Source organism: Leopardus geoffroyi, chromosome B2, assembly GCF_018350155.1.
Source record: "Leopardus geoffroyi isolate Oge1 chromosome B2, O.geoffroyi_Oge1_pat1.0, whole genome shotgun sequence".
Lineage (NCBI taxonomy): Eukaryota > Metazoa > Chordata > Mammalia > Carnivora > Felidae > Leopardus > Leopardus geoffroyi.
Window position 1 is genome coordinate 39,969,684 of NC_059332.1, and position 15,472 is coordinate 39,985,155.

The window sequence follows — 15,472 nt, forward strand, 5'->3', positions numbered from 1 at the left end:
CCCTGCCCCAAAGATGTGGGAACCTCCTTGAGTGGTAGAAGGAAGCTTGGGCCTCCTCCTTTGCCTGGCTACCTTTGACCGCTCCAAACATTCCCTCTCTTTCTGGGAATGTTTCCACCACTCGTTGAAAAGCAGCTAGGGAAGGGAGGGAGGGAGGGCACAGGATTCAGGCCTTGACTCTTTGCCCCGAACTCTCTGGACTCTCAGTTTTCCCATCTGTAAAAGAAGGAACCATGGTGCTTGTAGAAACAGTGAAGGTTATTGGGTGTCTACTTTTGGCCAGGTGCTGGGCTGAGGGCTTTAGAATGGAAGTCCAGAGACGTGGGACCACTGGCTGCCTTCCCTGCACACCTCCAGGCCCACCTGAGTGGCTCCCAGTAGGTGCTGGGCAAAAGGGCAACCATTTTTACTATGGAACAAACATAGATTAGAGCCTTTCTGGGTCCTGGGGAAGGAGACCCTATAAGGAGGCCCTGCCCTGGTTGGTCTCTATCTATGGGGAACATACAGAGAGGTCATTCATGTTGGTGGGGCTGGGGTGCAACCTATCCCTTTGCTATCCTAGCTGGACCCCAGCTTCCCCAAGGCCCTGGCCTGGAGGGAGAGGCCAAAACAGGTTTCTGACTCCACCCTCCCCAGGGGCAGGGGTGAAGGCATCACCTCCTCCCCTTCCCTGCCAAGGTCTCCTGGAAGTCTAGAAAATGTGGGGGAGGAGGGCAGTGGGGCGGCCTCAGCCTGAAGCTGCCCCCTCCCTGGGGCCGAGGGGAGAGGGTGACATTGGGAGGGGGGGCCGCACCCCAAGAGGGTTCCCACGAGCTGCTTCCAGGAAGTTGAGGAGGCGATGCCCTAGGACTGGGGAGGATGGCGGTAGTGTGATGTTGTGGGGGAGGGGGGTGGTTAAGGGGCTTTTTGTTGGTGTTGAGGGGTTTCGGTGGCCGCCCCTGGGGTAGAACCCTGTCCAGCCTGGAGTCTCAGCCCCTCCCCCACGTCTCTCCTCCCCCACTAGGTCCCGCTAGAGCGACATGATGGTGGAATCCGCCTCGGAGACAATCAGGTCGGCTCCGTCTGGTCAGAACGGCGTGGGCAGCATCTCCGGGCAGGCGGATGGCGGCGGCGGCGGCGGCGGTGGGGCCGGGGCTTCGGGCACCGGCGGAGGCGGCGCGGGCAGGGACGCGGCTGCGGGCGCCGACAGCAACGGCGAGATGAGCCCCGCGGAGCTGCTGCACTTCCAGCAGCAACAGGTAGGAGCAGCCGCCCCTTCCTGGCCACCGGGAGGAGAGGGGGCTGCCTGGCCTCTTCCCTCTCCCTCCTGACGACGACGTGGGCCCCAAGCTTCCTGCCCAGCAGCCTCACTTTCAACCTTCTTGAAAAGGGCTAGCCCTCCAAGGACTCCTGCTCCCTCGAATTCTAGTGGCCACCTTGGGGCAGGCAGAGGGAGAGCGGGGGCTCCCAGGAGAAGTGGGACCCAGGAGGCCCGGAGGTCAGGGAGCTTAGGGCAGTCTCAGAAAGACCCACGAAGACAGACGCCTGGGCAGTAGGCTGGAGAGTGTGCGTCTGGGATGGCTGGGCGCCTGGGCTCTCCTCCTGCACACTGGCTAAGTGAACAGCGTTGGGAGAGGGAGACCCCGCTTTAGGTGCCTGCTCCTTGGAGGAAGGGGGCTGTGTATACACTGTCTTCACTTTATTTGTATTGTAAAACATTCCCCACCTCCATGTCTGCCTGGGCCCCTGACCCAGGCTGTGAAGAAATTAAACTTCCAGGCACCAGAGTCCAAAGCAGCTAGGAAAAGGCCAAGAGCAACAGGCAAAGTCAGGCCTCCATTTTTAGGGCTCAGACTGGGAATCCCTATCTGCGTCCCCCTTCCCATTTCCCCCCTTCGTCATTCCCACCCTCAACTGCAGAGTTCAGGAGTTCAAGACCAGCTGCTGACGTTCCAGAGGCTCTGGGGTGGGGAGCCTGGTTGGATGATGACAGAGCAGGGGCCCCAGGCCCTGGCCCCATGGCCCCACCCCTGGAAAAATGGAGAATCATGCTTGACAAGTTCAGGAGAACCGGCCCAGCAGCCTCAGCCTTGGGATTCTCCTTCTCTCATTTGACTGCTCAGCCAGGCACACTGGCGGCACAGCCCCTTGGGGGCTCTGCTGGGAATGTGGAAAAGTCGGGTCTACATGTAGTCCCCGCCCATGCCTCAAACGTGCACAGATGTGTGTACCCATATTGCCCTCACGCTCTCTCCCAGGCTCACGCTGGGGCTCCTCCCTCAACTGCATAGCCCCTAAGGGGCCCTTTCCCACTACTCTTGTGGAACCCAATGTCAGACTGGAAGCCCAGCACCCTGTACTGAGTTGCTCAGCTACCACTAACACAAACTGAACAAACCCAGGTTAAGTCCCAGCCAGCCTCTTACCAGCAGTGTGACCTTGACCTAGTCATGGGCCCTCCCTGAGCTTTGGCCTCCTTGACACCCTAAAGTACAGGGTTTTTAGGATCAGGTGCAATTTGAGTGTGAGATCCCTGCACACAGTGCGTGGTTGATGTGGATACTAACCGAACTGAGGACTTTAGAAATCACTTCCTCTTGCAGACTACGGACACGGGAACAGGAAGGACCTGTCACCTTTCCCTGGGGAGATAGCCCTGGGGAGTTTGCTGGCATCTCCCAAGACTTCCTAAGCAGGATCTCTGCGGAAGAGACCCTCAGAGTCTGTGCCACCTACTGGGGACAGAAGGTCAAAGGGCAAAACCTACCCCTTAGGAGAATAACAAACACACCCCACCGGAAGCCTCCAAGGCCACCCATTTTATACAGCCACCTCTTCCCTCCCTCACCTCTATGCACGCAGAGCTAGGAAAGATTTGAATGTGGTGGGGGATGGGCTGTGGGGGGAATACTGAAACTGGAAAGTGTCTTTTAAAACAATTTCTTAAAACTGCAGAGTAAACACAGATATCTCTATAACTGGGGAGATGCGTAGGGCAGGGAGAGACAGAACTGTCTGTACTGATCAGGTTTCTTCATTCTGCATTGCACACAAGCCATGTTTTGCCATCTATATTCCACGTTCTAGTTATTCCTGTTTGTTTTGGGGACTATCCCAAAGTCCTGGAAAATCCTATATCTGTTTCACAAATAAACTGGGGTGGAGCTTTGGAGGCAGGCGGACGGCTGTTTTATCCATTTGGGCTTACTATGGGCCTGGGGCCTGGGGCCAAGGAAAATATTTGAGACTTTAAAAAGGTTCTATTGGCTCCAAACTATGAGAGAACCCTGCAAAATTACAATTATAAATGTTTCAATTAAAAAGAAAGTCTGTAGACGGTCCTTCTACCCCCGTACGAGCAAGGCTTTGAGGAAAGCTTCAGGGGTAACACTCTCTGGTACCCCCAACAACAAATGTTCCTGATTGTTTGTGGAGTAGAATAACTGTAGGGAAGAAAGCCTGGCCCAACGGGTTCCTCCTCCCTCTCCTCCATCCCATCCAGGAAGTCCTTTGAGGACAAACCAACAAATACCTTGCCTCTGTTTGGTGCTTTGGGTCTTTCTCCTACATGGTGTCATTTAACTGCCTCCCCAGCCCTGGGAAGTGGGTGTTACTGTTATTCCCATTTCACAGGTGAGGGGGGCACTGGCTGGTCCAGGTGACACAGGAACAGCTGCAGCTAGACCTCAGGTCTCCCAATTCCTAGTTCAGGGCTCAACACAGCCTCCTTTTGGCTGCTGCCACCTCACACAGTCCCTTGTAGGAAGTGGAGGGAGTAAGGCCTGGAGCAGAGTAGGTGCTAAACTAAACGTCTGCTGGTGAGTGTATGAGAGGACTCTATTCCCAACCCTAAAAGCTCTTAAAATGAACAAACAAAAGCAACACTGCCGGCCCTAAGGAGCCCCTGTAGAGGGAGGTTGGGGGTGGGCATACAGTCTGTGCATTAGTCCCATCCCGCCTCCTTGGGCCGCCAAGCTCCTCTCCCTGTTTCCATCTGCCTGTTGGTCTCTGTCCCTCCACTCTAGGTAAACAAGCCCTGGAAGTGCAGTCTTAGCCTTTGGGAGTAATGAGTTGACAGAGGAGAGAGAGATAAACAGGCCAAGTCAGAAGTCAGGCCAGTGACAGGACTTCAGGCTGAAACAAACAGTACTAGAGACGGTGGCCGCATCACTTTGGAACAAGATCAGGCACTCGTTTCCACGCAACAGCAGGCCGGGAGCTTGTTTAAACAGAGGCTGGGGGGGTGGGAGTAGGGGGTGACATGGCGTGGCTGCCAGGCCCCATCTGACTAGAGAGAGGGTCCGTGGCTGGCTGCCCCGTTTCAGCCGTCAAGGCCCTAGCTTCCGGCTCCCTCCTGTCAACCCGCTTATGGATGAGTGATAGAGCCACACCACCTCCACTCTGTCCTTGGGGCTTTCGTGGGGTCTCCAATCTCACCCCCTTATGGAGAACGTTCCCTGAGAAGAAGGCCTTGGAGTGTGCATTCATTCAGCAAACAAGCATCAAACCTTATTTATACCAGCACCCTGCTGGCCAGCCAGCTGGAGGTGATGATCCCCAGCAGCTATTAAAGAATACCCTGGACCCAACAGACCTGCCACCCACCTCCCGTTCCCGTCCCCTTCCGTCACCAAGGCAGAGTCTCCTTCCTCATGGCTCCTTCCTCCCTTATTTCCCTCTGATGGCTTTTTTCTTTGAAGGTTGCCCTTGCATTTCCTCCTATTCGGGTTTCACCTGTATGAAATGTTCCCAGTGTGTGGGGGCTTTCCCCAGGGACTGCACGGATACCCTTTGAGCTCTGTGATGGGGGGCAGTGAGGGCCGGGACGAGTGTGGGAGGTGGAGGGCCTACAGAGGCCTTGGGGACGGGCCAGGCCGCTCTGGCCCAGGAGAGCTGGACCTGGGGCCGGGAGGGCTGGGCCAGGCAGGGTGGGGGCTGGCAGGGCTGCTGGCGGCTGCGCTGAAAGGCGTCCTGGGCCTCCGGAGCCTGCACTTCCATTGTCCTCGGGTTTCGGGGGTGACAGGTCAGCGAGGGTCACAGGAGGGTTGCCTAGCGTCTGAGAACTCCCACCGCAGTTGCTGTGGCAACCGAGGCCAAATCCCACCCTGTTCACATCCTGTGAGGAGATTCAAAGACGTTGGGGGGCTCTGCACATTAATGGGCTTTTAACTCACCCCCTCCTAAGAGATGGTCGGGGTGGGGGGACGTCAGGGCGAGGAGGAAAAGAAGAATGGAAGACATTTTTGTTTCCTTCCCCCATCTGGCTGTCCTCTGCCCAGGCTACTTAGGGGGATGGGGTGGAAAGGGGAGCCTTCTAGGGTGAATTAGCCCAGACACCCCCCCCCCCCACCTCACACACAGTCCTCAGTGGTCTTCAGTCTTCAGGTCTGGGGCCCATTTCTCCCTGGGACTCATGCCCCAGATTTACTCTTCCTCTCTGGTCCCACACCTTTTGGACTCTTCTTTTGGTAGAATGAGCTCTTCCCCAGGAGGCGCCGGGGGGGGGGGGCCCTGAAGGGAGAGTTGGGGCCCCAGCGCCCCAGAGAGGAGACTTAGGAACTTGTCAGTGAAGCCCTTGACTCTCCAACAGCTGTAGCATAGCATGTGGAAACTGCTTTCCCACCGCTGCTGGAACAGAGGGCCGGTGAGTAGGGCCCAGCAGGAAGGCATTCTTTGGGGTTGTGCAGGGAGAAGGCCTTAACCCCCTTCTTATATCCTTCCTGGGTTACTAAGCCAAAGGCCACCCTGTTTTATGTGTCTGCCTCCAAGTCCCCAGGAGGGTGCTAGGGCAAGAAGGGTGGAAAAGGCAGAGGAGAGGCCCCGGGCCCAGGAAACGGGGCCCAGGTCCTTCCTTTGCTGGGACTGGGAGGGAACCAGCCCACTCTACCGCTAGCCTTCCCTTCTGGTATGGAATTCTGAGACTTCCTCTTTCCCAGGCCAACCCCCTTTTATGCCAGGGTTCTTGTCCTTACTCATTGGGAATTTGGAGACAGAAGGGAGAATTTGGGGGAGGGGTGGCTGAATGTTTCCTCTTCTGAGTGTGAAAGATTAAAGTGGAGAGGGTCACATCCCAGGGCCACCCCTTGGCGGGCCAGCTAGTTTTGCACCAGGGGAGCCCCTTTATTCTAAGCCCAGTGAGAGTCCTTGGGAAGGGACTCGCATGCCCCTACATGTCCCGCTCTGTGCCCCACACTTGAGCTCCCTATAGAAGCACTAGTGTGAGGGTAGCAGCTGGGCGCACAGTGGCTCTGATCCCAGACCTGGAGAGACACCCACTTCCGGAGACCCCACAGCTGCTGTGGGTCTGGGAGGCGTCCCAAGCGATCAAGCCCCCCCCCCCCCCGCAGAGCCAGGAGGGAATGAGGGAGCCACAGAGGAGCCCCTTAACCGCTTCAGAGCAGTTGGGGTCACTTGTTAATTCTCATCTCCCGGAGGTGGGAGGCCGGCCATTCCCGGCGTTGGTGAGAAAGGGGGCCTGAAACCCGGCTGTGCACCCAGGCTCCGAGTCTCCCACCCACGTGGGCTGGGCCTGCTTGTATCAGTGCGTTGCTGGTTTTCATTTTAATGGTTCTAATTTGAGAATGCGCCGATGTCATTTTTACGAGGTTGGTGTAAAAAAAATTTACAGCCTTTCCAAAAAGCTTTTTTTTTTTTTTTTTCCAAGGGAAAAAGGTGTAGAATCACTTCGGGGGTTTTATGGTCTCCTCTTCCCCATCCTCCTTGCCCCCCTTCTCTGTGTCATTTCATTTTTATGCCTCTGCTGGAGGACAAAGCATGGCTGGTAGAGAACCTGGATCTCTCTAGGTCAGTACGTTTAGTGGTTGGGACCACTGACCTCTGACCCTTCTCCCTGGGCCCCTTTCCTCCACTCTCTGGCCTCAGAGGACTTGCATTTCAAGCAGTAGACCAAAAAATGCTTCCTATTTAATTCAAATCAACAAGTTCTTATTAAGCACCTACTGTTTACTAGGAGTGGGTTATGTATCTACCCTCAGAGATTATATCACTCCCTCCTTTTTTTTTTTTTTTTTAATTTTTTTTTTCAACGTTTATTTATTTTTTTTGGGACAGAGAGAGACAGAGCATGAACGGGGGAGGAGCAGAGAGAGAGGGAGACACAGAATCGGAAACAGGCTCCAGGCTCTGAGCCATCAGCCCAGAGCCCGACGCGGGGCTCGAACTCACGGACCGCGAGATCATGACCTGGCTGAAGTCGGACGCTTAACCGACTGCGCCACCCAGGCGCCCCTATATCACTCCCTCCTTAAAATCCTCTGGCATTTTTTCCTCAAGCATAAAGTATTGCCCAGATGCAGTGAGTATCTGACCCTTGATTTCGGCTCAGGTCATGATCCCAGGGTTATGGGATCGAGCCCCCATGTAGGGCTCCTCACTGATCGTGGAACCTGCTTGGGATTCTCTCTCTCTCTCCCCCTCTCTCTCTCTGCCCCTCTTCCCCACTCACACACACACACTCTCTAAAATAAATAAATAAATAAATATATATATATATATATATAAATTTTTTTTTTTAATTTAAAAAAAAAAAGAAAGAAAGATGGGGCACCTGGGTGGCTCAGTTAGTTGAGCGTCCAACTTCAGCTCAGGTCATGACCTCACGGTTTGTGGGTTCGAGCCCCGCATCAGGCTCTGTGCTGACAGCTCGGAACCTGCAGCCTGCTTTGGATCCTGTGTTTTCCTCTGTCTCTCTCTCTCTCTCTCTCTGCCCCTCCACTGCTTGTGCTCGTGCTCTCTCTCTCTCTCTCTCTCTCTCTCAAAAATAAATAAATAAATGTTAAAAAAATGTTTTCAAAGAGAGAAAGAAAACCATGGTCCCTCCATGATCTGGCTCCTGCTCACCCCGGGGCTTCCTCTTAGGTCACTCAGCACGGCTGAACCGGCCTTCATAGTTTATAATGCTCCCAGCTGAGTCCCACGTCAGGGCTCTCTTGTTCACCGCGAAGACTGTCTCCTGAAAGGGTTCCCTCCCCACCCTCACAGCGGCCTTCCCTGGCCGCACGACCTAAGTAGCCAGCCAGCCAGCCTCTCTGTGTGACGCTAACCACCATGTCTTCACCCGCTTGGCTTTGCTTTAGTATATGCTTCATCCCATTAGAATGTAATCCCCGTTAAAGCAAATGCCCCGTGTCCCCGGTGTCTAGGACAGTGCGAGTGCCCCGTGGGGCTTCACAAATACTTGCTGAATTATCGATAAGTGAATAGAGAGTCCTACTGTGGCCATGCGGCGGGGGACAGGTGATGGGCTTTCCTGGGGCTGTCTTTGGGTTTGGGATAGGCTAACCCGCCCCCCCCCCCCGCGGGTCACCTCCTCATGCCCCTTCCCCTAAATCTAGCCAGCTCCAGTTGAAAGTAACTATATCAAGATAATTTCTCTCTCAGTTTTGCCCAAATTAGCTATATGCAGACAAAAGAAGTTTGGAGTTTATTTTGGCCGCCACTCACCTCGATCCAAACGGAACCAGAATTTGCTAGAAGGTCCTCCATCTTGCCTGGCCACTCCTGGTTCCTCTTCCCTGCACAGAGCCCATTCAGGCTCTGCTTCCGCTCTGGTGTGGCTTCGGGCATGTCGCTGCCCCTCTCTGTATCTCCGTCGCCACCTCTATGAAGCGAACCACAGCTATGCTTCACAAACCATTTAGCCTAAGAGCTACCGTAAGAGATACATTTTACGGGGAGCCCTAGCACACACCATTCCATGAAACAATACTTATGCTTACCCTAATAACTCTGATGCTTTCTTACATACGGGTGTATGTGTCCCTATTTTTTGGACCCCCTACATTGATATTATGACCCACCATTAGCTCATGACCAGCAGTTTAGAAAACACGAGACCAGATGGCTCTAACGCTTCCAGCCTGCCAGGTCTGGGTGATTCTGCCGCTCCATTCTCAACGTTCAGCCCTTCAGGCTTGTCTCTGAGCACCCCATCCCCGCCCTCCTGATCCTCAGCCTGGGGAAGGGGCCAGTGAACAGCCCTGCACCTGGCTCCCATGGAGAGGATGCCTGTCCCTCCCCACTGAATTCCCAGAGACAGAAATGAGGGTGTGGTCTCATCCTGCGGAGCGGAGACCCTACTGCTCCGAGACTTGTTTTTCTTTTCAGAGCGGGCCCCCGTGGCCCTCAGAGCTCTGGCTTCGTTCCCCTCCATCCCAGCCGCCCTCCCTGGATGCCTGTCCGTTATAAGCCATTTGTTCCTAATTGTGGAGATCCTGCTAATGACTTCTGAATGGGCGGTGGGGGGAGGAGAGTTCGCCTTCATTAGCAAGACCGTTCTTAGGCTTGAGGGGGAAAGGGGGGCGGTGTAGCCCGGAGGAGGGTTTGGTTAGCAAGTCCTGCTGGGTGGCACTGGACGAGTGACCGGGAGCTGCCTGGGAAGGTGGCAGATTAATAGTAACGACAAAAGTTGATGTCCGCTCAGGGCCTGCTGGGCGCCAGGCACTGTGGTAAGTACTACATGTGCCTCGTGTACGCTTCACAACAACCCTGGGGGTTAAGGACAGGGTTCTTCCTACTTTGCAGAGACAGAAGCTGAAGCTCAGCGAGGTGAGGTGACTTACCCAAGGTCACCCAGTGTATGGTGGAGCCGGGATGTGCATCCGGATGTCCACCAGCGTCCATGAACTGAATGGCCCACCACTGCCTCCTTTTGAGGAAAACTAGACCTTATCCGCCCAAGTCCCCCAGAGCTGAAGATTAGGTTTTAGGTCCAAGGGGTGGAGAGAGGGGATTTAAGAGGCCAGATGACTCCCAGTTTTCTATTCTGCCCCTGAGTCCCCTCTCCCTCTCCTTCCCTCCCTCCTAGGTTTGCCATGATGGCTCCTCCTTGGTGTGGGATTCTGAATGCCTTTTGCCACCCAAGGCTGTCTTCGGATATCTCTGGCCCTCAGGGAAGGGACATTGAGCCTGGCTTTCTGAAGAGTCCTGCCTTGGTCGTGTCTACCGGCCTGAACCAGTTTTACCTCCCTTTCACACGTAGACAGCGGAAAGCACACAGGCTTAGGGGAGAGATTCACAGGCCCTGAGAGACCATGCACAGCATCGTGAAGGCCCTCCAGTGGGTGAAGGGAGCTGGGGCATCAGAGGTGTGTGGACTCCATTTCCTGGCCGCGGGACCTTGGGTCTCAGTTTCCTTGTCTGTAAGATGGAGACAGTGACCCGTGCTTCAGCAAGATCTAGAAGGCCCTATGCTAGCTCTTTGTCCACCTGCCCTGCCAACCCTGTTCAGCCTAGACCAAAGTGAATTTCGCAGGTGTGCCTGCTGCTGGGGAGGGGGCTCACAGGTACATTTCATAACATCGGTGTCTTCAGAGGGGCTATGACCTGGTCGGCATCAGCAGAGAAGGTGGGGCTGGATCTGTCCAGGGTTAGGGGCCATCATTGCCCCCGGCTCTCAGCAGCAGGCAGTGGTGATGTCATCAGGCCTCAGGGCCAGCAGCCAGTGTTGAGGATGCCTGGCACGTCAGAGTGGTGGCTAGGAGTTAGGCGGGGCTTTAGAAAGTCTCAGCTCTACCTGATCCCTTGGGTGACCGCCCTGGAGGAGGGAATCCTGGGCCAGAGGGACCCCCTAGTTTCCAGAGCGCTGTCCCCAGCTGGGGCTCTGGATGTGTGGACGGTGGCGGGGAGTGGGGAGTGGAGCAACACTGGAGGACGCAGCAGTCAGGGCCTTCCTTGTCCAAGCCATCTGGGGAGGGGAGCTTGGGCCCCAAGTCCAGGGTCTGCCCATCACCCTTAACCCTGGGTACTCACAGCGTGACTTTTATTTATTTTTTTTTTTTAATTTTTTTTTTCAACGTTTATTTATTTTTGGGACAGAGAGAGACAGAGCATGAACGGGGGAGGGGCAGAGAGAGAGGGAGACACAGAATCGGAAACAGGCTCCAGGCTCTGAGCCATCAGCCCAGAGCCCGACGCGGGGCTCGAACTCACAGACCGCGAGATCGTGACCTGGCTGAAGTCGGACGCTTAACCGACTGCGCCACCCAGGCGCCCCAACACAGCGTGACTTTTAGATGGTACCCATGCCACTCTCAGTTGGGTCAGGGCTGAGCTCTGTAAGCAAATTGCATGAGGCAACCCTGTGTACCATCACCTCCCTGTCTCCTCTGAGCACAGGGCCTGTGCAAGGTGGGCCACGAATGTGAGAGACTGAATGAGCGAATGAATGAATGAATGAATGAATGAATGAATGAATGAATGAATGGAGTGCCTGCAGGCGCTCTGACCTAATGACCTGAGGGACCCTGTGGGCTCCTCCAGCCTTTCCTGCTGCCAGCCCAGGAGTGGTTTCAAGGTCCCGGGACTTGCTGGGCCATTTCACTCCTCTGTACGGCGGGGGTCGCTATGCCAGCCTCCTGTCCTCCTGAGGAGCCCACCCTTTGGGAATCCAGGCAGTGCAGCCAGTGCCACCGCCTTCTCCGGGCTGTGGTGCCCTGTGCTCGCCTCTCCTCAGGCTCTGAGGGGCGGCCGTCGTCACAGCCCTGCAGCCACGGGTCCTGGGGCAGGCCAGCGTTGGCTTCTGTGTGTCTCAGCACCTGGCACACAGCAGGCGCTCAGTAACGTGAAGGAAGAAGTGAGTGGGGCTGTAGCCGGGCTCCCTGTCACCTGGCCTGCAGGGGAGGCCCCGAGTGGGAGGAGGGCACGAAGGCGAGTGAAGGGCCTGTCACCGATTGAGACTATAAGGCCTGTCGTTTTTGCCTACAAATCTTGTAATTTCGTGCTCCAGGGGACCACAAAGCAAGAGAGTCTGTGGGGAGTGAATCCAACTCCCCCCAACTTCCCCCGGAAGCCCCTCCCCTGCAGCTCCCCTCTCCCCACTCTGGGTTGCCTGGGCTGGCCAGCTTCTCCAAGCCTTCTTCTTCCCCCAGCTTGCCCCCTGACCTCTGACCTCCTACCTCTCTACCCCACCTCCACTTTTGGAGGACAAAGAGCATCTGTCTGACTCCCGTAGACCTGGAGGAGGTCACTAAGGCAGATAGAGGCAGGGGCTCCTTCCTGATGACCACGTGGCCACCTCCCTTCCTTCCCTCACCCCATCTCCCTCGTTTCAAAGCCCCTCAGAGCCTTTTGACTCAGGTCAGATTTCTACTTTCTGAAGTCAATCTGGGAGAAGAAAGCCCAGGCCACCTCCCTAGGGGAATGGAGGGGGTGCTGGGGAAGGTCTAGGACCTAGGGGACTGGGGAAGGCATCTGAACTCCAGGCTTGCTGGGGGGCATGTGCCCCGAGGTACACAAGTGAGTAGTTGGAAACCGTGCCAAGGGGAGCTAGGCTTAAGCCTGGGGGTGGCTCAGCTGTTCAATGGCAGTTAAGAAGGGGCCGCGAAGGACGCGTATATACGTGCAGTGGGCCCCCCGTGAGCATTCGCTGGGTGGGGAGTGTGTATGAGCGTGTCCGTATTGCACTGCGTAAGGTTTGCCTTGGCGGTGGTGAGGTCAGAGAGCAGAAGTCCACACGGGGACCAACAAGTGTGTGTGTGTGGATAGAGGTGAGGGAGCTGCAGTGAGCATGTTTCGTTACATAAGTGCACTGGGCAGGAGGCCGTGCTGGGGACTGGCCGAAGGAGCCAAGGGAGAGAGCCCAGGAAGAGAACCGAGATGCCCGAGAAGGGAAGGGGGCAGACGCTTCGTGATGCCACCCTGACGCCAGGCAGGGGTCCTTTCATCCCCCTGGTGTTTCAGACATGGGTAGTGTCCTGGTTTCGCAGAAGAGACTGAAGCCCAGGGAGAGAGTAATTTGCCCGAGGTCATACTGCTGGGAAGCAGCACAACTGGGGTTCACACCCAGGTCTGTCTGGTGCCAGAGCCCCCTATCAAAGGCCGGGACACAACTGCCTGGGGTGTCGAAGGAGATCTTTGTGGAATGTGGAGGGGAGACAGGTGTTGTGCTCCTGGAATGTGGATTCAGGACAGGTCCCCACATCCCCTGCCTCTACCCCCCCCCCCCCCCCCCCCCCCCACACACACATAGTGACTCAGAGTCTGGCAATGGAGGGCCTGGCCGTCCTTATGGATGGAGAACTTCCTATGGCTGCCTCCCTGACCCCCCACTCTCCCACCAGACCTCTTGCTGCTCACCTTCCAGGCTCACGGATGGGCCGGACCTGCTCCACCTGCAGCCTCCACACCCTGCCGGCCCACAGTCCTGTCCAAGCCACCAGGGCCTCTGAGCCCGGACTGCCGCAGTGAGGTCGGAGCTACTCGCTGGTAGTTCAGACACACCCTTGAGGATTTGACCGAATTCCCCCATACCACGAAGCCCTGCACCCAGATCCCCCGACTCAGAAAGCCACACGGTGCTCGGACCCTGAGATTCCACCCTCGTGGCCCTCAACTCTGTGCAATGACTCCGAGTAAATGCCCCTCCCATAGCCTCCAGACCGGCCACCCAGCCAAGGCTTCCTGGGCTCAGATCCTGTCTCTGACACCTGGCTGTGTGATCCTGGGCACGTCCCTTTACCTCCTGGAGACTCCATTTCCTCAGCCGCAGAATGGAACAGATAATCAATCCCTGGCTCCCAGCCTCACAGGAAGGATTCGACGAGATCTTGTGTGTGAAGGGCCTGACTCGTAATAGACGTTCAGCGAGTAGTACCTATTGTTAGTACCCGGGGTCCAAGTGCTGCACTTTCCCCTGGAGTCCTTTCGTGGCCGCTGTCCCTTCCATTTGCTGCCCCCACTGAGTCCCAGTAAAACCTCTCAGGTCCTAGAGTCAGGACCTAAAGGCTCTGATCCCCATGCCCTGGCGGCTTCTCTCGGGGACTCCTACTTTGGGCCTTACCTCCAAGCCTAAGTGGGCCCTGGGACCTGGTCACTCACCCCCAGGACCTTCCACCTTAGCCTGCCCTTGTCCCCTTTGCTGCCCCCCCACCCCCGACTCTCCCTGAAACCCAGGTCCTGCGCTGACCCCTGACCACCCCCTCTGGGCCCTTCAGGCCTTTGTTAGAGCAGGGAAACCTTGCCCTGACAGGCCCCTATCTTGCAGGCTCTCCAGGTGGCCAGGCAGTTCCTGCTGCAGCAGGCCTCGGGCCTGAGCTCCCCGGGCAGCAATGACAGCAAGCAGTCTGCGGTGCAGGTGAGGAGAAGGGTGTGGGCTGGGGCCGGGCAGGTCGGGAGGGGGTTACTGGGCCCGGAGGGAGGGGTAGGGCCAGCAGGAGGATTGCTCTTGCCAGTCCCCAGTGCCACAAAGTGCGCAGCTTTCCAGAAGCAAATGCAGCCAGTGCAGGCGTGGGGTGGAAGAACTTCTCTTTCTCTGGCTTCACCTGATCAGCCAGGCCTTCCTCAGCTCAGCCTCTTTGTGTCTGTGGCTCAGAGTTTGTGGCCGCGCGCTGCAGCTCTCTCTCCCCTGGCTTCCCTTCCCTGGCTCTGCCCTCAGGGTCCCCATCCCTTCTCAGCTTTCTGCTTCCCCATCCTTGTGAATCACTCAGCCTGTCCCTTTCTCCCCAGCTCTCTCTTAGAGGCTGCTCCCCATCTCTCACCCACCAACTCTGTCTCCCCCAGTTTCCTGTCTCTTGGTGTCTCTCTGTCTCTTTTGTTTTCCTTTGCACAATCTGCCCTTTTTCCCCCCCTCTCCCTTCCCCCAGCTTGCCGGCCCATCTGGCTGGCTGGGGGAGGGGAGATCTGTGGGAGGTGGGGGGGTGGGGAGGGAAGCCGGGCCTTCTGTTTACCTTTTGTGTCACAAAGAACTTGGGAGAATTGCGGTCTGAGTCGGGTGGGTCATGATTCGGGCAGCCAGCTCCCCTCCCCGGGCCCTGCAGCCTTGTTTCCCGGCTCCCCTACCCCTCCCCACAGCAGCAGGGGAGGCTTGGAATTGGGGAGAGGATTAAGCAGGGCTTTGAAAGGAAGTTTATCCAGGGGAGGAAGGGTGAGCACCGATCGCTCTGGAGTTTGGGGAGGGGGTGCTGAAGGAAGGAGGAAAGTGAGGAGGTAAGCAGGGGTGGGGTGCCCCGTGCTTGGAGGACCCAGGACTAGACTTTGTGGGGGTGGGGGGCGGGGGGAAGATTCTGGTGCTCTGAGGAGTATCTGAGCTTTATGTCAAACAAGCTTATGTTCCGGAAAATGCTTTGAAGAAGTTCAAGGTGACTGACAGATGTGGGGCCTGAGCAGGGGCCCTCTTTTAAAGTATTGAACCTAATGAGACAGCCCTCAAGGGGGAGGAGTTGGGTCAAGATGGGTAGTGGTCTGGGTGGGGAGGTGAGAACAAAATCTGGAAGGTCAGTAATGGGCAGAGGAGAAAGTTCTCACACTGCAATGACGTAGAAGGTTCTCGTGCTCGTGTGGTATCCGGACTGGGTCTCTTTGAATTAGGGATCCCTCCACCCCCCACATATTCCCTGGGTCTGAAGTGGTCTTCAGGCTACTGCTCTGGGTCGTCCTCACCCTGGGCCCAGACTCCCACCTCCTTCTAAGAACAGGGAAGGGTGGGCTGGGGAGCAGGAATGCTCCCCCAGCTAGAGGAGACCTGCTGACCCAA

General features: G+C 56.4%; 1 protein-coding gene across 11 annotated transcripts in view; it reads left to right on the plus strand.

The window, feature by feature from the left end:
- FOXP4 (forkhead box P4) overlaps window positions 1-15,472 on the plus strand; it is a 51,959-nt gene that overhangs the window by 17,328 nt on the left and 19,159 nt on the right. For all 11 annotated transcript variants that reach the window (XM_045498151.1, XM_045498149.1, XM_045498148.1 and 8 more), the window contains exons 2-3: window positions 1,007-1,241; window positions 13,985-14,074. In XM_045498151.1, coding sequence (XP_045354107.1) covers window positions 1,023-1,241; window positions 13,985-14,074 — 309 coding nt within the window. In that variant the 5' untranslated portion in view covers window positions 1,007-1,022. The remainder of the gene's footprint in view (window positions 1-1,006; window positions 1,242-13,984; window positions 14,075-15,472) is intronic.